Raw genomic sequence first — 22,921 nt, 5'->3', positions numbered from 1 at the left:
GGGTGTGCAATGTTCATGCATCTGGTGCTTGCCTGGCTCAGCCCCTGTGATCTCCCCATCTGCCCTGCCATGCCCTCCCAAGCATGTACTTTCCCATTGTCCACCCTGCTGGGCTCCAGGTGGGGCTCACTCTCCCCCAGCCTCTTCCCTGCACCTGGTAGTAGATGTGGAAGTTCCTCTCATTTTCATTCTGCATGACCACGCGGGACTTCTCCAGCAAGAAGTTGGAGATCTTGCCTCCATCCGGCTCCCCACCTCGGCTGAACTGGATCTCAAAGTACTTGCCCTGAATTCGAGAGAACCATGTCAGCACCCCAGCATTCTGGGGTGCAGGTCGGGGAAGGATTAGGGATGGGTCTTATGAGCCTTGCCTCTCTTCCCTTCCTCCTTTTTTTTTTTTTGGGACAGAGTCTCACTCTGTTGCCCAGGCTGGGGTGCAGTGGCGCTATCTCGGCTCACTGCAACATCCACTTCCTGGGTTCAAGTGATTCTCCTGCCGCAGCCTCCTGAGTAGCTGGGACTACAGGTGCCCGCCACCACGCCCAGCTAATTTTTGTAGTTTTGGTAGAGACGGGGTTTCATCATGTTGGCCAGGCTGGTCTTGAACTCCAGACCTCAAGTGATCCACCTGTCCCAGCCTCCCAAAGTGCGGGGATTTCAGGCGTGAGCCCCCCGGTACCCAGTCCAAGGGTATGGAATTTAGTAAACCATGTGCATGTGCAGGTGTAATACTAAAGTCTATGAGATGGATATTAACATCATCCCCATTTTATGGATGAGCAAACAAAGGAAACTCAGGAAGTTACATCGATTTTTTTCCCCCAGGCTACACAGCTCACAATGACAGAATCAGACCCCGAATTCAGATCTGTTTACCTATCCTGTCTTCCACTGGGCCCAGCACAGCACCCACACAAAGAACGAGTCCCAGAACTATTGTCGAAAGAAGGAATAAATGAGGGACTAAATTGGACCTGAAATGTGAATGGGAACAATGTAGCATGGCTGCAGCCAGGGAGCATTTAAGAATGTTACACAGGGGTGTCATGGCCTCCACAGTTCTGCCAATGGGGGACTCCCTTTTGAAATGGACCATGAGCAGGAAGTGAGTCTCCCATTCAGGAGCAGGTATTTCCTGCTGGGTTTCCAATGGGCTCTTGTCCTGGCAATGCAGATGTGTGTATGTGTGGTTGTGTGTGTAGAAAGGTCAGCACGGATGGAGCAGCTTCTCCAAGCAGAGCTGCAGAGACTCACAAAGCGGCTGGAATTATTGTTGCGCACAGTCTTGGCGTTGCCGAAAGCCTCGAGCAGCGGGTTGGACTGCAGGATGATATCTTTGACATGCTGGGGGCAGAGGCAGGTCGGGTGGGAAGAAGTCAGACTGGGGCAGGAGTGCAGATGAGTGGGGCTGCACTACCATGCAGGTGAGGGCGACCCAGCTCATCCTTCTGTTTTTCTCGTCTCACCTGGACCTTGTTGCCTCCGCCAGACACCTTGGAGATGTAGCCCATGATGTATTTAGCTGCCACTGTCTTCCCAGCTCCACTCTCTCCACTGGGGATGAATGGAGGAATAAATGATCAGTGGATGGGGTTGGGGGGAAGAGCCCTTTTTAGTGCCTGACTATTTATTCATTAAGCACCTACTGTGTGCCTGCCAGTATTCCGGGTACTGGGGATGCCATAATGAACAAGACAGATAAAATCTCTGCTTTCAGCCGGGCATGGTGGCTCATATAATCCTATAATCCCAGCACTTTGGGGGCCTGAGGAGGGAGAATCACTTGAGGTCAAAAGTTTGAGACCAGCCTGGCCAACATGGTGAAACCCACACTCTGTTAAAATACAAAAATTAGCCGGACATGGTGGTAGGCGCCTGTAATCCCAGCCAGCCACTCAGGAGGCTGAGGCAGGAGAATTGCTTGAACCTGGGAGGCGGACGTTGCAGTGAGCTGAGGTTGCACCACTGCACTCCGGCCTAGGTGACAGACTGAGACTCTGACACACACACACACACACACACACACACACTCTCTCTCTCTCTCTCTGCTCTCATAGAGCTGGTATAGATGGATTGACTGAGATGGGGTCTCATTCTGTTGCCCAGGCTGGAGTGCAGTGGTGTGATCATAGCCCCCTGTTCCTGCCTGGAGCTCCTGGGCTCAAGCAATCCTCCCTCCTCAGCCTCCTGAGTAGCTGTGGACTACAGGCATGCACCACAGTGCGTGGCTAATTATTTTATTTTTATAGAGACAGGGTGTTGCCATGTTGCCCAGGCTGGTCTTGAACTCCTGGCCTCAAGAGATCCTCTTGCCTTGGCCTCCCAAAGTGCCGGGATTATAAGCATAAGCCACTACACCTGGCCTGAGGTGACATTTAGAGGGGACAGACAGACAATAGCAGAATGAATCAATAAAATACATTGTGAGTCAGATGGTGACAAGGAAAATAAAACAGGGTGAGGGCAGAGAGGGACAGCAGGGCTGTGTTCAGATTGCGAGTTTCAGGCAAACCTCCCTGGGGGCAGTGATGATGTTTCAGTGGGGGCCTGGGCAGCAGGGTCTGTGGCGCCCCAACCCGGTCCATACCTAATGATGACACATTGGTTCTCACAGTCGATAAGCATGTTCCGGTACATGTTGTCCGTGAGGGCGTAGATGTGCGGGGGATTCTCATACTGGGCCTGGTGGGGGAGGTCAGGTCTCAGCCCAGGGCTGGGGGCTAGAGGTCTCGGGGCTGTGCCTCCCACCCAGCGCCAGCCTCTGCCTCCCACCCAGCCCCAGCCTCACCGCGCCCTGGTAGAGGTCGATCTCACGGTCGGTGAAGTAGGGCATCTGCTTGAAGGGGTTTACGGAGATGAGCACAGAGCCGATGTAGGTCTGAGGGATGGTTAAGGGTCGTGCAGTGTACTGGTAGGTTTTGTCCTCCCTGTCCCCTCATCCTGTCCCCACCCAGGGCTTCCCAGAACTGCATTGCTTGGAGGTGGAAGAGATGGAGATATTGGATGCACCTCGAGTCTCTTGGAAAAAACAGGGCTGGCCGGGTGCGGTGGCTCATGCCTGTAATCCCAGCACTTAGGGAGGCCGAGGCAGGCAGATCACTTGAGGTCAGGAGTTCAAGACAAACTTGGCCAACATGGCGAAACCTTGTCTCCACTAAAAATACAAAAAATTAGCCGAGCATGGTGATGCGTGCCTGTGATCCTGGCTACTTGGGAGGCTGAGAGAGGAGAATCACTTGAACCTGGGAGGCAGAGGTTGCAGTGAGCTGAGATTGTGCCATTGCATGCTAGCCTGGGCAACAAGAGCCACTCAGTCTCAAAAACAAAACACAAAAACAAAAAAATTAGCCAGGCATGGTGGCTCATGCCTGTAATCCCAGCTACTTGGGAGGCTGAGGCAGGAGAATCGTTTGAATCAGGGAGGCAGAGGTTGCAGTGAGCCGAGATTGTGCCACTGCACTCCAGCCTGGGCGACAGGGCAAGACTCCATCTCAAAAAAAAAAAAAAAAAAAAAAAAGAAAGAAAGAAAAGAAAAAAAAACAGGGTTGGATGTGGAATGGGGGAAATGGAACACGCTGGGGCTGAGCTTCTCCAGGACAGAGGGAGCAGTGGCAGCCACAGCTGCCCCCAACCAGAGCCCTGCTGTCACTCTGTCTGTCCTCCGTCTCACCGCCTGGTGCTCTCCCGGCCCATCCCTCCCTCTGCTCCATCACCCTCCTCTCCGTCCATGGCCCAGCCATTCATTCCTTCCCTGCCTGCCCGCCTCCATCCTTGGCCCAGGGTACGAAGATGTAGTCGTCCATGAAGCGCTTCCGGAGGTTGGCGGCAATGGCGTCTTCGGTGATCTGGGGAAGGAGCACCATGTCGTCCACGCCGCTCTGCTTCACGTTGTGGCTCTGCCAGTGGAAGCGCTCCTTGCTGCCCTAGGGGGTGAGAAGGGGTTCGGGGTGAGCCCTTGCACGGGGATGCGGACCTGGCTCACCGACGCCATCAACTTCTGGGTTCTGTCCCACCTCCCCAGCTCCACCTCCCCAGCTCCACCTCCCCAGCTCCACCTCCCCAGCTCCACCTCCCCAGCTCCACCTCCATTCCTCCTTCCCTATCTCCAGGAGAGGCTGGCAGGAACCAAGCCAGGCCCCCTGCCCCAGACAGAAGTTGCACCGCCTCACATCCAGCCCTCAGCCCTCTTTATTTTTAATTTTTATTTATTTATTTATTTTGAGACAGAGTCTTACTCTGTCGTTCAGGCTGGAGTGCAGTGGCGCGATCTCGGCTCACTGCAATCTCCACCTCTCCGGTTCAAGCGATTCTCCTGCCTCAGCCTCCCGAATAGCTGGGATTACAGGTGCCCACCACCACACCCAGCTAATTTTTAATATTTTTGATAGAGACGGGTTTTTTTTTTTTTTTTTTTTTTTTGTTGACGGAGGCTCTCTGTTCCTCCCGCGCTGGAGTGCAGTGGCGTGATCTCGGCTCACTGCAAGCTCCACCTCCTGGGTTCACGCCATTCTCCTGCCTCAGCCTCCCGAGTAGCTGGGACTATAGGCGGCCGCCACCTCACCCGGCTAATTTTTTTGTATTTTTTTAGTAGAGACGGGGTTTCACCGTGTTAGCCAGAATGGTCTCGATTTCCTGACCTCGTGATCCACCCGTCTCGGCCTCCCAAAGTGCTGGGATTACAGACTTGAGCCACCACGCCTGGCCGAGACGGGGTTTCACTATGTTGGCCAGGCTGGTCTGGAACTCCTGACCTCAAGTGATCCACCCACCTCAGGCTCCCAAAGTGCTGGGATTACAGGCGTGAGCCACCGCACCCGGCTTCTTTCTCTCTCTCTCTCTCTCTCTCTTTTTATTTTTAATTAATTTTTCTTTTTCGCCAGGTGCAATGGCTCATGCCTATAATCCCAGCACTTTGGGAGGTTGAGGCAGGAGGATCACTTGAGGCCAGGAGTTCGAGACCAGCCTGGGCAACATAGCAAGGCCCTGTCTCTATTAAAAGAAAAGGCCGGACGTGGTGGCTCACGTCTGTAATCTCAGCACTTTGGGAGGCCGAGCCGGGTGAATCCGAGGTCAGGAGTTTGAGACCACCCTGGCTAACATGGTGAAACCCCGTCTCTACTAAAAATACAAAATTAGCCAGTTGTGGTGGTGCATGCCTGTGATACCAGCTACCTGGGAGGCTGAGGCAGGAGAATCGCTTGAACCTGGGAGACGGAGGTTGTAGTGAGCCGAGATCACGCCATTTCACTCTAGCCTGGGCAACAAGAGCTAAACTCTGTCTCAAAAAAAAAAAAAAAAGGCAATCTGAAAAGGCTATATACTGTCTGATTCCAACTATAGGATATTCTGGAAAAGGCAAAACTATGAGGACAGTAAAAGATCAGTGGGGCCAGACGCAATGGCTCAACCTGTAATCCCAGTACTTTGGGAGGCCGAGATGGGAGGACTGCTTGAGGCCAGGAGTTCAAGACCAGCCTGGGCAACATAGCAAGACCCCCATCTCTACAAAAAATAGAAAAATTAGACAAGAGTGGTGACATGTGTCTGTGGTCCTGGCTACTCTGGAGGCTGAGGTGGGAGGATCACTTGAGCCCAGGATGCGGAGGTTGCAGTGAGCTGATATTTTGCCACTACACTCCAGCCTGGATAACTCTGTCTCAAAAAACAAACAAACAAAACAAAAAAACAAACAAAAAACCAACCAAACAAAAAAAGTTTTGAGACAGGGTCTCACTCTGTTGCCCAGGCTGGAGTGCAGTGGTTCGATCATAGCTCTGTGCACCCTCTACCTCCTGGGCTCAAGCAATTCTCCCATCGCACCACAGGCTCCCGGGTAGCTGGGACTACAGATGTGCACCATCATGCCTGGATAATTTTTGTATTTTTTGTAGAGATGGGGTCTTGCTATGTTGCCCCGGCTGGTCTTGAACTCCGGCACTCAATAGATTCTCTGTCTCAGTCTCCCAAAGTGGTGGGATTATATGCGTGAGCTACCACACCCAGCCCCTCAGCCCTCTCCTTTGGTCTCTTTGCTCATTCGTCACCCCACCTAGTGCCCCTCACTTCCCATGAAGGATGCCAGGCTTGGCAGGCAGGGCACAGGAGCAGGGCAGACTGCAGGAGCAGAGCAGGGAGACCGGGCAACTTGGTAGGAAGTGGGCACATCATGGTTCTTACTTCCTGCCAGCTTCCCAGTCTCTCCCTTTCACATCCCCCATCCCCTCCCCAGGTCGGGGCCAGTCCCTGACTTCTCTGTGGCATTTGACCCACTGCTGCTATGTGGCCTCCTTCCTTCTCCCCCTCCCACCTCTCCTCTTCTCTTGTGGTCACACATCCCAGCTGGTCCCTTTGAGCTCCTCCAGGCCACCATGTCCTGTGACCTCTGCCCTCTGTGCCTGTGTGTGACTTTGTTCCTCAGCTCCACCCTCTACTCCCAGCCCTGCCTCCCTGCTGCCCCTGCCACGGCCTTCTCCTCTGTGTCCCTTCACCTTGCCCCTCAGTAGTGCCAGCACCTTCCCAGATTCCCACTTTCTCATTTCACTTCCTTTTTTTTTTTTTTTTTTTTTTTTTTTTTTCTTTTTTTTTTTTTTTTTTTTGAGTCAGTCTTGTTCTGTCACCCAGGCTGGAGTGCAGTGGCGGGATCATAGCTCACTGTAGCCTTGACCTCCTGGGCTCAAGAGATCCTCCCACCTCAGCCTCCTGAGTAGCTGGGACCACAGGTGTGTGTCACCATGCCCAACTAATATTTAAATTTTTTTGTATTGATGGGGTCTTGCTATGCTGCTCAGGCTGGTCTTTAACTTCTGGCCTCAAGTGATCCTCCCACCTCAATCTCCCAAAGTGCTGGAATTTCAGGCATGAGTCACCTTGCCTGACCCAGACGACACTTTCTTTTTTGTTGTTGTTGTTGAGACAGAGTCTCGCTTTGTCGCCCAGACTGGAGTGCAGTGGCCGGATCTCAGCTCACTGCAAGCTCCGCCTCCCGGGTTCACGCCATTCTCCTGCCTCAGCCTCCTGAGTAGCTGGGACTACAGGCGCCGCCACCTCGCCCGGCTAGTTTTTTGTATTTTTTAGTAGAGACGGGGTTTCACCGTGTTAGCCAGGATGGTCTCGATCTCCTGACCTTGTGATCCGCCCGTCTCAGCCTCCCAAAGTGCTGGGATTACAGGCTTGAGCCACCGCGCCCGGCCTACGACACTTTCTTTAGGCCCCATGGAGGAGACTGAGGCACATGCTCTCCAAAAAACTCCTCTTCCAGGAAGCCTGCCCTGGTTGCTCTCCTTTTAGCCCCACTGAATTTATCTGGTGCCTTAAACATCATGGCTTTCTCAGGCTCACTCTGTCTCTATTCAGTACATCTCTGCAAAGGAGTCGTCTGACAGATAGGAGTGATGGCAACTTGGAACTATCCCATTTGGTGAACTCATGGTCAGATAAGATATCTCTTCTCCCGAAAGCCCCCCATCCCCAGGCCAGGAACTGCTGGAGGCAGAGACTGGGGCTGAGTCTTTTCTCTGTCAAATGAACAAGGGACAAAGGTAAAGAAAGAAACCCAGATTGAGAGCAACCCCCCCCAGGGCAAACGAAGCTGGGAATGAAGTATTTTTGTTTTTTTGAGATGGGGTCTTACTATGTTGCCCAGGCTGGATGGAGTGCTGTGGTGAGACAATGGCTCACTGCTACCTCTGCCTCCGGGGCTCAAGCGATCCTCCCACCTCAGTCTCCTGAGTAGCTGGGACTACAGGCACACACCACCAAGCCCAGCTAATTTTTTGTAGTTTTGGTAGAGATGGGGTTTCACCATGTGGCTCAGGCTGGTCTTGAACTCCTGAGCTCAAGCGACCTTCCTAACTGCTGGGATTACAGGCATGAGCCACAGCTCCCAGTCCGGGATTGAAGTCTTTTTTTTTTTTTTGAGATAGAGTCTTGCTCTGTCGCCCAGGCTGGAGTGCAGTGGCGCAATCTTGGCTCACTGCAAGCTCCGCCTCCCGGGTTCATGCCATTCTCCTGCCTCAGCCTCCTGAGTAGCTGGGACTACAGGCGCCCTGCCTGCCACTGGGCCCGGCTAATTTTTTGTATTTTCAGTAGAGATGGGGTTTCACCCCATAGCCAGGATGGTCTCGATCTCCTGACCTCGTGATCCGCCCGCCTCGGCCTCCCAAAGTGCTGGGATTACAGGCGTGAGCCACCGCGCCTGGCCAGGATTGAAGTCTTTAAAGTGGACTGTGTTTGCCAGTGGATTCCAGGGATACAGGCAGGGCTCAAGCAGAAGCGTCCACATGGGCCACTGTAAGGCAGAAGTGGAGCCAGTCTCTCCTGGGGGTACTGGGGAGCCACGGAATGTTCTTGAGCGGGGTCGGGGGGAGGTGGAGGTGCATGGTCAGATTCTGGACACGCTGACAGCTAGAGGTGGGGGTTGTTGAGGGATGTCCATGGGCATTCAATAAGCCCAGCCTTTGGCATGGGGGTAGATCTGGGTTCTGATCCTGACCGGGCAAACAGCTGCTGCTGTGAGTCTCCATCTCATCTGTAAACAGGAGAGGCAGCTCCACTTCCCAGGGTTGATGAGAGGATGAACTGCTTTGGGGGAACAAGGTGGGATGGGAGGCTGGTGCCCCTCTCCAAGCCTGAGTGGTTATGAGGATAGACCCAGGCTGAAGGGCGTTTGAAAGAATTAACACGGCCGGGCGTGGTGGTTCACACCTGTAATCCCAGCGCTTTGGGAGGCCGAGGCGGGCAGATCATCTAAGGTCGGGAGTTTGAGACCAGCCTGACCAACACGGTGAAACCCTGTCTCTACTAAAAATACAAAAATTAGCCTGGCGTGGTGGTGCACGCCTGTAATCCCAGTGACTCAGGAGGCTGAAGCAGAACAAATCGCTAGGGAGGCAGAGGTTGCGGCGAGCCCAGATCATGCCTGAAACTCCATCTGAAAGAAAGAAAGAGAGAGAAAGAAAGAGAGAGAGAGAGAGAGAAAGAAAGAAAGAGGAAGGAAGGGAAGGAGGGAGGGAGGGAGGAAGGAAGGAAGAGGGGAGGGGAGGGGAGGAGAGGAGAGGAGAGGAGAGGAAAGGAAGAAGGAAGGAAAGAAGAAAAGAAAGAAAGAAAGAATGAACACTCACAGAGCACCTATGCTGGTTTGGGGGAGGCAGATCATCGATATTACCAGCCATCATCACATCATCTCAGTGTGGGGCAGGCTCGGAGGGAAATGGAGGCTGGAGAAGTATAGCAGCTTCCCTAAGGACACTGGACTAAAGATGCAGGTATTGTTTCCAAGGGTGTGGGATTTGAACCTGGGTCTATTCAACAGCAAAGGACAGGTTATTGGCCGGGCGCGGTGGCTCACGCCTGGAATCCCAGCACTTTGGAAGGCTGAGGCAGGTGGATCACCTGAGGTCAGGAGTTCGAGGCCAGCCTGGCCAACATAATAAAAATACAAAAAATTAGCCAAGTGTGGGCCGGGCGCGGTGGCTCAAGCCTGTAATCCCAGCACTTTGGGAGGCCGAGACGGGCGGATCACAAGGTCAGGAGATCGAGACCATCCTGGCTAACACGGCGAAACCCCGTCTCTACTAAAAACACAAAAAATTAGCCGGGCGAGGTGGCGCCTGTGGTCCCAGCTACTCGGGAGGCTGAGGCAGGAGAATGGCGGGAACCCGGGAGGCGGAGCTTGCAGTGAGCTGAGATCTGGCCACTGCACTCCAGCCAAGTGTGGTGGTGCGCGCCTGTAATCCCAGCTACTCAGGAGGCTGAGGCAGGAGGACTCGCTTGATCCCTCGAGGCAGAGGTTGCAGTGAGCTGAGATTGCACCACTGCACTCCAACCTGGGCAAACAGAGCAAGACTTGGTCTCAAAAAAAAAAAAAAAAAAAAAAAAAAAAAAAACACGCACAGGAGTCTGGGCTGGTGCTGAGAAGGAATTTTTTGGTTTGGTTTGGTTTGGTTTTTGAGAGAGGGTCTCACTCTGTCTCCCAAGCTGGAGTGCAGTGGCAAAGTCATGGCTCACTGCAGCCTTGACCTGGGCTCAAGTGATCCTCCTGTCTCAGCCTCCGGCGTAGCTGAGACTACAGGCACATGCCACCGTGCCTGGCTAATTTTTTTTTTTTTTTTTGAGACGAAGTCTTGCTCTGTCGCCCAGGCTGGAGCACAGTGGTGCGGTCTCAGCTCACTGCAAGCTCCCAGGTTCACGCCATTCTCCTGCCTCAGCCTCCTGAGGAGCTGGGACTACAGGCGCCCGCCACCACAGCAGCCAATTTTTTGTATTTTTAGTAGAGACAGGGTTTCACCGTATTAGCCAGGATGGTCTTGATCTCCTTACCTCGTGATCCGCCCACCTCGGCCTCCCAAAGTGCTGGGATTACAGGCGTGAGCCACCGCGCCCAGCCACGCTTGGCTAAGTTTTAAATATTTCATAGAGACAGGGTCTTGCTCTGTTGCTCAGGCTGATGTCTAACTCCTGGGCTCAAGTGATCCTCCCACCTTGGCCTTCCAATATGCTGGGATTACAGGTGTGAGCCACTGTGCCTGGCCTGAAAAGGGTTTTGATAAATAGCTGGGAGAAAGCGTGCACCAGGCGGGGTTAACTGTCTGGGAGAAAGGTAAGGAGGTGTGGCTGCAGCAGAGACAGAGAATGGAATGCAGGGGTAGTCAGGGCTTCAACCACTCACACTGCTCCTGGCCAGAGTAGTCGGCATGAATTCTCTCCCTCCCTCTCTCCCTTCCTTCTTTCCTCTCTCTCTCCCTCCCTCCCTCCCTTCCTTTCTCACCCTCCCTCCCTTCCTTCCTTTCTCCCTTTCTCCCTCCATCTCTCTCTTCCTTTCTCCATCTCTCCCTCCATCTTTCTTTCTTTCTCTTTCTTTCTCTCCCTTTCTTTCTCTTTCTCTTTCCCTCCCTCCTTCCTTTCCCTCCCTTCCTCCCTTCCGTCCTTCTCCCTCCCTCCCTCTCCCTTTCTTTCTTTCTTTCTTTTTCTTTCTTTCTCTCCTTTCTTTCTTTCTCTTTCTTTCTCTCTCTCTCTTTCCTTCCCTCCTTCCTTTTCCTTCCTTCCTTCCTTCTTCCTCCCTCCCTGCCTGCCTTCCTTTCTCTCTCCCTCCATCTTTCTTTCTTTCTTTTCTTTCTTGTGTGTCTTTCTTTTTCTCCTTCCTTTCTTTCTTTCTCTTTCTCTCTTTCCCTCCCTCCTTCCTTTTCCTTCCTTCCTTTCTTCCTTCCTTCCTTCTTCCTCCCTCCCTGCCTTCCTTCCTCTCTTTCTTTCTCTTTCTTTCTTTCTTTCTTTCTTTCTTTCTTTCTTTCTTTCTTTCTTTCTTTCTTTCTTTCTTTCTTTCTCTCTCTCTCTCTCTCTCTCTTTCTTTTTCTTTCTGTCTTTCTCTCTCTCTCTTCTTTCTTTTCCTTTTAATGGAGAATGCGGTCTCACTATATCGCCCAGGCAGGTCTCAAACTCCTGGGCTCAAGCTATCCTCCCACCTCTGCCTCCCTGAGAGCTGGGATTACAGGTGTGAGCCACAGCGCCTGGCTTTTTTTTTTTTTTTTTTTTTTTTTCAGAGTGTCACTCTATTGCTCAGGCTGGAGTGCAGTGGCATGACCTCATGCAGTGGTGCAACCTCCACCTCCTGGGTTCAAACGATTCTTCTGTCTCAGCCTACCAAATAGTTGGGATTACAGGTGCCTGTCACCATGCCCAGCTAATTTTTCTATTTTTAGTAGAGACGGGGTTTCGCCATGTTGGCTAGGCTGGTCTCGAACCTCTGACCTCAAGTGATCCGCCCGTCTCTGCCTCCCAAAGAGCTGGGATTACAGGAGTGAGCCACCATGCCTGGCTTCTTTTTTCTCCTTCCTTCCTTCCTTCCTTCCTTCCTTCCTTCCTTCCCTTCCTTCCTTCCTTCCTTTCCTTATTTCCTTCCATTGTTTTCTTTCCTTCTTTCTTTTCTTCCCTTCCCTTTCCGTCCATCCGTCCATCCCTCCCTCCCTTCCTTCCTTCCTTTTTCTTTTTTTCTTTCTTTTTTTTTTTTTGTTTGAGATGGAGTCTCACTCTGTCGCTAAGGCTGGAGTGCAGTGGTGCAATCTTGGCTCACTGCAACATCCACCTCCCGGGTTCTAGCGATTCTTCTGCCTCAGCCTCCTGAGCAGCTGGGACTACAGATGCCCGCCACCTCACCCAGCTAATTTTTGTATTTTTAGTAGAGGCGGGGTTTCACCATATTAGCCAGGCTGGTCTTGAACTCCTGACCTCGTGATCCACCCACCTTAGCCTACCAAAGTGCTGGGATTACAGGCGTGAGCCACCGTACCCGGCCCTTCCTTCCCTTTTCTTTTTTTTCCTTTCTTCTTCTTCTTTTTTTTTTTTTTTTTTTGTTTTTTGAGACGAAGTCTCGCTCTGTCACCCAGGCTGGAGTGCAGTGGCGCAATCTCGGCTTACTGCAAGCCCCGCCTTCCGGGTTCACGCCATTCTCCTGCCTCAGCCTCCTGAGTAGCTGGGACTACAGGTGCCCACCACCACGCCTGGCTAATTTTTTTTTTTTTTTTTGTATTTTTAGTAGAGACGGGGTTTCACCATGTTAGCCAGGATGGTCTCCATCTCCTGACCTCGTGATCTGCCTGCCTCAGCCTCCCAAAGTGCTGGGATTACAGGCGTGAGCCACCGCACCCAGCCCTTCCTTTCTTTTTCTTGTCTTTGTTGAGACAAGGTCTCACTCTGTCACCCAGCCTGGAGTGCACTGGTGCGATCATACATCATTGCAGCCTTGAACTCCTGGGCCCAAGCAATCCTCCTGCCTTGACCTCCTGAGTAGCTGGGCGTATGGGTGGAAGCCACTGGGCCCAGCTGGGAGATTTTAGTTTTGTTCAGTGTGCTAAGAGCTCAACACTTTATTTTAAAAACTTATTTAATTTATTTTTTTGAGACAGGGTCTTGCTCTGTTGCCCAGGCTGGAGTGCACTGGTGCAATCATAGCTAACTATAGCCTTGACATCCAGGCTCAGGTGATCCTCCCACCCCAGCCTCCTGAGTAGCTGGGACCATAGACAAGTACCACTGTGCCCAGCTACTTAAATTTTTTTTTTTTTTTACAGATGGGATCTCCCTATGTTGCCCAGGCTGGTCTCTAACTCCTGGATTCAAGCAATCCTCCTGCCTCAGTCTCCCAGAGGGCAAGGATTACAGGGATGACCCACGGTGCCTGGCCAAGTTCAACATTTTGGAAGCTCACTTTGTTGAAAGTCCTGCCGGTGGTCGCGTTAAAAGTGACCTGTAGGTGGGACTGTCATACTTGTGTACAGGTGGGAGCACCTGGTGGCTCTCCTGGGCCTTCTTGGACCACTGACCTTAGCACCTTCTTTCCTTCTTTCCTTTTTTTGTTTTGATACCGAGTCTCATTCTGTTGCCCAGGCTGGTGTGCAGTGGTGCAATCACAGCTCACTGCAACCTCTGCCTCCTGGGTTCAAGTGATTCTCCTGCCTCAGCCTCCCGAGTAGCTGGGACTACAGGCGCCTGCCACCATGCCTGGCTAATTTTTTTGTATTTTTAGTAGGGATGGGGTTTCACCATGTTGGTCAGGCTGGTCTCCAACTCCTGACCTGAGGGAAGCCACCCGCCTTGGCCTCCCAAAGTGCTGAGATTACAGGCGTGAGCCACTGTGCCTGGCCAGTTTTTTGTTTGTTTGTTTTTTGAGACACAGTCTTGCTCTATCGCCCCAGCTGGAGTGCAGTGGTGAGATCTCAGCTCACTGCAACCTCTGATTCCTGGATTCAAGCGATTCTCGTGCCTCAGCCTCCTGAGTACCTGGGATTATAGGCGTGCACCACCATGCCCAGCTAATGTTTTGTAATTTTAGTAGAGACAGGATTTTTCTCTTTCTTTCTTTTTTTTTTTTGAAACGGAGTTTCTTGTTGTCCAGGCTGGAGTGCAATGACGCAATCTCAGCTCACTGCAACCTTCGCCTTCCGGGTTCAAGCGATTTTCCTGCCTCAGCCTCCCTAGTAGCTGGGATTATAGGAGCCTGCCACCACGCCCAGCTATTTTTTTTTGTATTTTTAGTAGAGATGGCGTTTCACTATGTTGGTTAGGCTGGTCTCGAACTCCTGACCTCAGGAGATCCATCTGCCTCAGCCTCCCAAAGTGCTGGGATTACAGGCGTGAGCCACCATGCCTTGGCCTGACCCTAGCACTCTCATATTTGGACACACACTTTATTGTAAGGTCTTCACTACAGGCAATCACACTGATTATTTTTGAAACTATGGGAGTCGAGTGTATCCATTGTCTGAGGTTAATGTTGGGATTTAAAGGAGGCCTAATTAGGTGTTTTTATAAGAAGTGGGTGCTAGCTGGGCATGGTGGCTCATGCCTGTAGTCTCAGCACTTTGGGAAGCTGAGGCGGATGGATCACTTGAGGTCAGGAGTTCCAGACCAGCCTGGCCAACATGGGTTGAACATGGTTGAACCCTTCCGGGTTCAAGTGCTTCTCCTACCTCAGCTCTGGAGTAGCTAGGATTACAGGTGCCCGCCACCACGCCCGGCTGATTTTTGTGTTTTTAGTAGAGATGGGATTTCACCGTGTTGGACACGCTCATCTCGAATTCCCAACCTCAGGTGATCCGCCCACCTCAGCCTCCCACAGTGCTGGGATTACAGGCATGAACCACCGAACCCGGCCAGAGACAGGGATTTTACCATGTTGGCCAGGCTGGTCTGTAACTCCTGACATCAAGTTCAAGTGATCCACCCACCTCAGCCTCCCAAAGTGCTGGAGTACAGGCAGGAGCCATCATGCCCGGCCCGTTTCATTTTCAAGACGGGGAGACCAGATCGTTGATGAGAAGAGACAATACAATTGTGGGCAGGTTGGGTGCAGTAGCTCACACCTGTAATCCCAGCACTTTGGGAGGTTGACGCGGGAGGATCACCTGAGGTTGGGAGTTCGAGAGCAGCCTGACCAACATGGCAAAACTCTGTCTCTACTAAAAATACAAAAATTAGCTGGGCGTGGTGTCGGGCGCCTGTAATCCCAGCTACTCGGGAGGCTGAGACAGGAGAATCACTTGAACCCGGGAGGCGGAGGTTGCAGTGAGCCGAGATCATGCCATTGCACCTGAGCCTGGGCAACAAGAGCAAAACTCCATCTCAAAAATAATAATAATAATAAAAATTTAAAAATAAATAATTGTGGGCAAAGTGGCATCATTCATGGGCCTAGTGGGGCAGGAACAGGGTTGTGAATTACAGGGTCTGTTCTTTTTCTAAGCAGGTACTTGGGGAGAGGCTGGGGACAGGCACAGTTATGTAAGTGGGTGGGGACACAGGAAGTGCATTTTGTCTCTGAAGAGCTTACGGGTGGAGATTGGATGGAAATAATAACATAGAAAACAGTGACAACAACAGTGAACACCTGGCCAGGCGTGGATGGCTCACGCCTGTCATCCCAGCAGTTTGGGATGCCAAGGTGGAAGGATCACTTGAGGCCAGGTGTTTGAGACCAGCCTGGGCAACATAGTGAGACCCCCATCTCTGCCAAAAAAAAAGAAAAAAAAAATTAGCCAGGCATGGTGGTGTGCACCTGTGGTCCCAGCCACTCAGGAGGCTGAGGCAGGAGGATCACTTGAGCCCAGGAGTTCGGGGTTACAGTGAGCTATGATGGTGGCAGCACTCCATCCTGGGTGACAGGTGAAGACCCAAAAAACCCAAACACCAAACTAGCACTTATTCTGTGTGCCAGACTCCAGCCTATGCTTTTTTTTTTTTTTTTGAGATGGAGTCTCGCTCTGTCGCCCAGGCTGGAGTGCAGTGGCGCAATTTCGGTTCACTGCAAGCTCCGCCTCCTGGGTTCACAGCATTCTCCTGCCTCAGCCTCCCAAGTAGTTGGGACTACAGGCGTCCGCCACCACGCCCGGGTAATTTTTTGTATTTTTAGTAGAGACAGGGTTTCGCTGTGTTAGCCAGGATGGTCTCATTCTCCTGACCTCGTGATCCGCCCACCTTGGCCTCCCAAAGTGCTGGGATTATAGGCGTGAGCCACCGCGCCCGTCCTGGGTCCATTTTATAGAAGAGAAAACTACAGCACAGAGAGGTTAAGTGTCCTCTTCAAGGACACACAGCAGGAATATAGCAGTGCAGAGAGGACCTTGGGGAGGACCCACGGAGCTGTCCGTCCCCAGCCTGGTCTGCATCAGAGATCACCGGGGTTGGTGCTGAGGTCAGATGAGGATGGGGTGGGAAGAAGATGGGTCATGTCCACAATATCCCCTTTGGGGGCCAGTCGAGCCTTCAGCCTGCCAGGCCGCTCAGGCTGAGCTAAGACCCGAGGCCACTTCCCCTCACTGGGGTCAGCTGTGTCTGGCTAGGCCGGTCAGCCCGCTTGGCTCTCCCGGCTCTGACGACTTGGTTCCTCTTCCTGCCCTTCCCCTCTTCCCTCATCCGGCAGAGGGGCCCCCTTCTCTTCCCATTCTCTCCCTCTCTATCCTGCCTCAGGCACTCGAGGCCTCCAGACACTCCATGCTCCAACCAACCGTACAAATCAGAGGCTGCTTGCATCAAAGGGAGAGAGGGTTTTGCTCGAGTGAATACGGTATGGGGAGGGCAGTCGAGAATTTTGGCATGTGAGAGATTGGGGTCAAGGCCTGGCTTGACAGTTGACTGACTGTGTGAGGTAAGGAGGTCACTTCTCTTCTCCAAGCCTCAGTTTCCCCTCTTTGCAAATGGATTCGGCCGCACATGGTAGCTCACGCCTGCAATCCCAGCACTTTGGGAGGCTGAGGCAGGCAGATCACTTGAGGTCAGGAGTTCAAGACCAGCCTGGCCAACATGGTGAAACCCCGTCTCTACTAAAAATACAAAAATTAGCCCGGCATGGTGGCGGGTGTCTGTAGTCTTAGCTACCCGGGAGGCTGAGGCAGGGGAATTGCTTGAACCCAGGAGGTGGAGGTTGCAGTGAGCTGAGTTTTTGTCACTGCACTCCAGCCTGGGCAACAGAGTGAGACTCCATCTCAACAACAACCACCACAACGACAAATAACGAAATGGATTCCATAATGACCCTTGTGTGGGGTCTCTGAGAGGAGTACAGGAGCGAACAAAGAGAAAAAATGCACCGAGATGCCTCAGGAAATGTCATCTGTGACCTTGAGAGGATTTAAGGCATCAGTGTTGGACAGAAAGCCTGGTCAATACATACTTGTTGAATGAATGAATGAATGAATGAATGAAGTCCCATTGGGATGAGACTGCCCCCTGCCCTGTCTCCCACATATCTCTCTCATTCTGTGGCCTCCAAGTCTCCATGGGTCAAGTCAAAACTGTTTGTTTGTAAGTCTCTTCCTTGGGGGTGGGGGTTGCAACGAAGAGCTTGTGGTCACAGTTGACCACAAGCTGAATATGACTCAACCTGCTGGAGCTCTTGTGAAAGGCAGTCAGGGGCTTGAGGTGGTTGGGGTAGAAAGGACGGGTAGCTTCTTCCTTCAGCTCTTCAGAGAGGTCTCTCTACCCAAGGCAGAAGGCAGAACTGGGGCAGGTGGGGGCAACTTTCCTGGTGTCACAGAAGGGAGGGGCTGTTTGTGGTGAAGGTGATGGCGCCTATGGGGCTGGAGGATGCGTGCTATGGAGTGAACACACTTCTTGGGCCCCTACTGTGCATGGAGGTAGGTGGAGACCAGGCTTAGGTGGACCAGGCCCAGAACCTGCCCTTGCGGAGGCTCGGTGTTCCCCAAGTGGTGTCTGAGTTGCCCGAAGGAGACCATGGCTGGAGGGTACTATGGAGAGGCGGGAGGGCTTCCTGTAGGCGGCAGGTCTTGCAACATGAACTTTCCAGGCAGCATCAGTGGCGGCTGCAAGAGACATCAGCCAGAGAGGCCGCGGGTGTGTGGCGGACGCCAGGATTCTAGTCCGTTTGGAATGGAGGGTCGTGGTCCTGGAGGGATGGGCAGCCCAGGCCATGTGGGGTCAGCACATCTCTTAGGAGGACAGGAGGTTGTGGTCAAGGTGACTGTTTTTTCTGGACAGGGTCTTGTTCTGTTGCCCAGGCTGGAATGCAGTGGTCTCATATCACTGCAGCCTCGACCTCCCAGACTCAAGTGATCCTCCTGCCTCAGCCTCCTGAGTAGCTGGGACCACAGGTGCACACCACCACGCCTGGCTAATAATTTTTTTTTTTTTTTTGAGATGGAGTCTCACTCTGTTGCTCAGGCTGGAGTGCAGCGGCATGATCTAGGCTCACTGCAACCTCTGCCTCCCGGGTTCAAGCAATTCTCCTGCCTTAGCCTCCTGAGTAGCTGGGATTATGGGTGCGTGCCACCACACCTGGCTAAATTTTTGTGTTTTTAGTAGAGACGGGGTTTCATCATGTTGGCCAGGCTGGTCTTGAACTCCTGACCTCGTGATCCGCCTGTCTCGGCCTCCCAAAGTGCTGGGATGATAGGCACTGGGATGAGCCACCGCACACAGCCCTTTTTTTTTTTTTTTTTTTAAAGTAGAGACAAAGTCTCACTGTGTTGCTTAGGGTGGTCTCAAACTCCTGACTCCTGATCCTCTTGCCTTGGCCTCCCAAAGTGCTGGAATTACAGGTGCAAGCCACTGCGCCCGGCCAAGATGGCTATTAATAGTGTGGCCTTGGGAGTCACCGAGTCAAAATCCTCTTTCACTTTAGGTTGTACGCGCAGCTCGCCTAACCTCTCTGCCTCAGTTTCCTCATTTGGAAAATGGGAACATCGAGGGATGCAGATCTCATGGGCTGCTCTGCAGATTCAATGAAGCAAAGGTTCCAGTGTAAATGCTAGCCTTCCTCACTGTCCCCATCAATGGTGGCCTTGAGCTGGCCAGGAGGAAGGGCTGGAGGAGGGAGCTTTTGCAATTCACCCCGTGGGCTCCAGGCTGTCTGCTTTGTGGGCGTGATGAGCAAGAGCTCTAGATCGAAGACAGCAACCAAACAGCCACTTCCTTCCTCGCCCGGGTCCTGTGAGCTGTGGTTGCTGGGAGGAGAGCGAAGCCTCCGTAGCTGCTTCTGGAGCCAGTGCTCAGCTCCCAGACCCTGTCCTGGTGCCTGGGGGTGGCCTTGGAGCCTTGCCCCCAGCTCAGTGGAGCTCTGGGGCCACACCCTGCGTCCATGCACTGTGCAAACAACATTCTCACCTCCAAAGGCTCCATCCCTTGGGGGAGCCGGGGGGCTGGACTCTGTTTCGTTTCGTTTCTTTTCTTTTTCTTTCTTTTCTTTCTTTTCTTTTCTTTCTTTCTTCCTTTCTTTCTTTCCTTTCTTTCCCTTCCTTCTTCCCTTTCTCTCTCTTTCCTCTTTTTCTTCTCTTTCTTTCTTTTGGACAGGTCAGCTCCATCCTTCAGGCTGGAGTGCAGTGGCGGATCTCAGGCTCACTGCAGGCTCCACCTCCTGGGATTCTGCTCGATCTTCACCTCAGCCTCCAGAGTGGCTGGACTACAGAGGCATGCTCCACCTCCATGCAGCTAAGTTTTTTTGTATTTTTTTAAAAGTGAGAGATGGGGTTTCACTGTATCAGCTAGTAGACTAGTCTCGATCTCCTGACTCCGTGGTCAGCCCCGTCAGCCCTCAAAAGTCATCCATTCCATTCCTTCCTCCTTCCTTCCTTCCTTCCTTCCTTCCTCCCTCTTTCTTTCTTTCTTTCTTTCTCTTTCTTTCCTTTTCTTTCTTTTCTTTCTTTCTTCCATTTCATTATTCCATTCCTCCAGGTTCCATTAATTCCTCAGCCTCCATTAAGCAAGTTCTAAATATTCTCTAAATCCTTCTTCCAGCTAATTTTTTATTAATTTTCATAAATTAGGAATAGGGATTTCTGTATTAGTCCGATGTGGTTTGATCTCAGACCTCACTTGATCCACCTCGGCCTCCCAAAATTAATGTGGGATTACAGGCACTTGAGCCACCAGGCCTCTATATGTAGGACCCTTACATCTTTTCCTGGGCTGGGCTCTTATCTCATCCTTTCAGGATTGCTGAAGCAGTCAGTGGCTTCGCCTCAAACTATCCATACCCAGGAGACTGGGGCTGAGGACCTAGTCTGCATCCCCTACTTTTAGAAGATCACCTCACAGGATGCGGTCCCCAACCCCCAAGACAGAAACCTGCCTGTCTCTGATTCATTGCTATGTTCACTCTTTGCATCTAATCAATTACAGGCATTTAAAAAAATTCCCTCTGAGACAGAGTCTCGCTCTGGTGCCCATGCTGGAGTGTAGTGGTGTGATCTCAGCTCACTGCAACCTCTGCCTCTTGGGTTCAAGCAATTCTGCTGCCTCAGCCTCCCGACTAGCTGGGATTACAGGCACATGCCACCTCGCCTGGCTAATTTTTGTATTTTTAGTAGAGATGGGGTTTCACCATGTTGGCCAGACTGGTCTCGAACTCTTGGCCTCAAGTGATCCACCTGCCTCGGCCTCCCAAAGTGCTGGGATTACAGGTGTGAGCCACTGTGACCGTGCCCAGTTAGAGGTCTTACTGATTCTTCCTCCTAAATTCCTTTTGACTCCCAGCCTTTCCTGTCCATCCTCATGGCCGCTGATTCTGGACCCAGCAGCCACTTCACTGGTCTCCCTGTTTTGTGACTGTATCTTATTTATTTGTTTAGAAATAACAAGTCTGTTTTTGTTGCTCAGGCTGGAGTGCAGTGGTGCCATCACAGCTCGCTGCAGTCTGGAACTCCTGGGCTCAAGTGATCCTCCCACCTCAGCTTCCGAAGTAGCTGGTACTACAAGTCCATGCCACCATGTCTGGCTAATTTTTAAATGCTTTGTACAGACGGGGTCTTGCTATGTCTCCCAGGCTGGTCTCAAACTCCTGGCCTCAAGTGATCCTCCCACCTCCATCTTCCAAACTGCTGGGATTACAGGCATGAGCCATTGTTCCTGGCCCGGTGACTGTACCTTAAAAACAACCACTATTACCCTCACATCGCCACTATCACCAACCAAAGGCAATCAGTGGACATCTCCACTCTCTCTCCTACCCTTCTCAAAGACAAACAGAAACTGCGGATAACTCCAATACCACCATGACTAGCCAATGTCAGACAGGGACTATGAGTAATTCCACCATCTGCCTTCCTTATAATCTCCCACAATCGCCACCACCAACACCAAGCTGTAATAACCAACCACCAGCCAGATGTGGTGGCTCATGCCTGTAATTCCAGCACTTTGGGAGGCCGAGGAGGGTGGATCACCTGAGGTCGGGAGTTCGAGACCAGCCTGACCAACGTGGAGAAACCCCGTCTCTACTAAAAATACAAAATTAGGCAGGCATGGTGGCACATGCCTGTAATCCTAGCTACTAGGGAAGCTGAGGCAGGAGAATTACTTGAACCTGGGAGGCGGAGGTTGCGGTGAGCCGAGATCGCGCCACTGCACTCCAGCCTGGGCAACAAGAGCAAAACTCTGTCTCAGAAAAAAAAAAAAAAAAAAACAAACAAAACCAAACCAACCACTGTCTAGTCATCGGCCAGGCACAGTGGCTCACACCTGTAATCTCACACTTTGGGAGGCCGAGGCAGGTGGATCACTTGAGGTTAGGAGTTGGAGACCAGCCTGGCCAACATGGCAAAACCGCGTCTCCACTAAAAGCACAAAAATTAGCCAGGTGTGGTGGTGGAAGGTGTTTGTAATCCCAGCTACTCAGGAGGCTGAGGCATAAGAATTGCTTGAACCCAGGAGGTGGAGGTTACAGTGAACTGAGATTGCACCACTGCACTCCAGCTGGGTTGATAGAGCGAGACTCTGTCTCAGAAACAAAACAAACAAACAAAAATACTAGCCATCAGCAACCACACATAACCAACTACCATTAGCAACCCCAGAAAACAGCAGTCACCAGTCCTATCCTGTTCAAAAACCAACACTGAACCAGCACCACTATTGCTCATCATCTTACCAGAAACCAACAATAAACTACCAGCAGCAAATGAACGCTACTGCCAACACCCCTCCTCTACAAATAACACCAACCACCGATGGCCATCGTTCCACTGGTCACCAAGCGTCTCCGGCACTTCCAGCTGAAAACAATCCACCACCAACGAACATTAAACACCAACCGCCACCGCCACCAGCCCACCCATAAGAGCCATTATCACCACGAACCTGCAACAAGAAACAGCCACAACCACCACCACAGCCAATGATACCAACAACCCAGCAATGACCACTCACAGCAACAGCAACTCCTCCCCAATTACCACGATGGTCACCTCCATCCATCCCCATTGCTAAATCCAGAAAAGAATGGACATCCCAGCTAATGGCAGCTACCATGGATCAAGTGCCTGTTATGTGCTCTGTAAAGCAACGGTCCCCAACATTTTTGGCACCAGAGACCGGTTTAATGGAAGACAATTTTCTGTGGACGGTGGAGTGGGGCATTAGATTTTCTTTTCTTTCTCTCTTTCTTTCCTTCCCTTTCTTTCTTTCCTTCCTTCTTTCTTTCTTTTTTTTTTTTTTTTTTTTTTTTTTTTTTGAGGCGGAGTCTCGGCTCTGCCGCCCAGGCTGGAGTGCAGTGGCGGATCTGGCTCACTGCAAGCTCCCACCTCCCGGGTTCACGCCCATTCTCCTGCCTCAGCCTCGGTAGCTGGGACTACAGGCTCCCGCCATCTCGCCCGGCTAGTTTTGTATTTTTTAGTAGAGGCGGGGTTTCACCGTGTTTGCCAGGATGGTCTTGATCTCCTGACCTGTTGATCCACCCGTCTCAGCCTCCCAAAGTGCTGGGATTACAGGCTTGAGCCACCGCGCCCGGCCCTTCCTTCCTTCCTTCTTTCTTTCTTTCTTTCCTTCCTTCCTTCCTTCCTTCCTTCCTTCCTTCCTTCCTTCCTTCCTTCCCTTCCTTCCTTCCCTCCCCTCCCTCCTCCTTTGCTCCCTCCTCCCTCCCCACCCTCCCTCCCTCTTTCCTTTCTTTCTTCTTTCTTTTTTTTGCGATGGAGCCTTGCTCTGT

The 22,921-nt window shown here is 52.0% G+C and overlaps 1 protein-coding gene across 2 annotated transcripts in view; it reads right to left on the bottom strand.

Annotated features, from left to right (window-relative positions):
• MYO1F (myosin IF) overlaps positions 1–22,921 on the bottom strand; it is a 58,178-nt gene that overhangs the window by 32,139 nt on the left and 3,118 nt on the right. For both annotated transcript variants that reach the window (XM_003914814.4, XM_021930636.2), the window contains exons 2-7: positions 3,786–3,923; positions 2,789–2,878; positions 2,588–2,682; positions 1,467–1,554; positions 1,255–1,344; positions 155–286 (exon numbers count right to left, since the gene is read on the bottom strand). In XM_003914814.4, the coding sequence (XP_003914863.1) occupies positions 155–286; positions 1,255–1,344; positions 1,467–1,554; positions 2,588–2,682; positions 2,789–2,878; positions 3,786–3,923 (633 nt within the window). The remainder of the gene's footprint in view (positions 1–154; positions 287–1,254; positions 1,345–1,466; positions 1,555–2,587; positions 2,683–2,788; positions 2,879–3,785; positions 3,924–22,921) is intronic.

Source organism: Papio anubis, chromosome 20, assembly GCF_008728515.1.
Source record: "Papio anubis isolate 15944 chromosome 20, Panubis1.0, whole genome shotgun sequence".
Classification (NCBI taxonomy): Eukaryota; Metazoa; Chordata; class Mammalia; order Primates; family Cercopithecidae; genus Papio; species Papio anubis.
The sequence above is the reverse complement of the archived record's forward strand: the minus strand, read 5'-3'. Positions and strand labels throughout refer to the sequence as shown.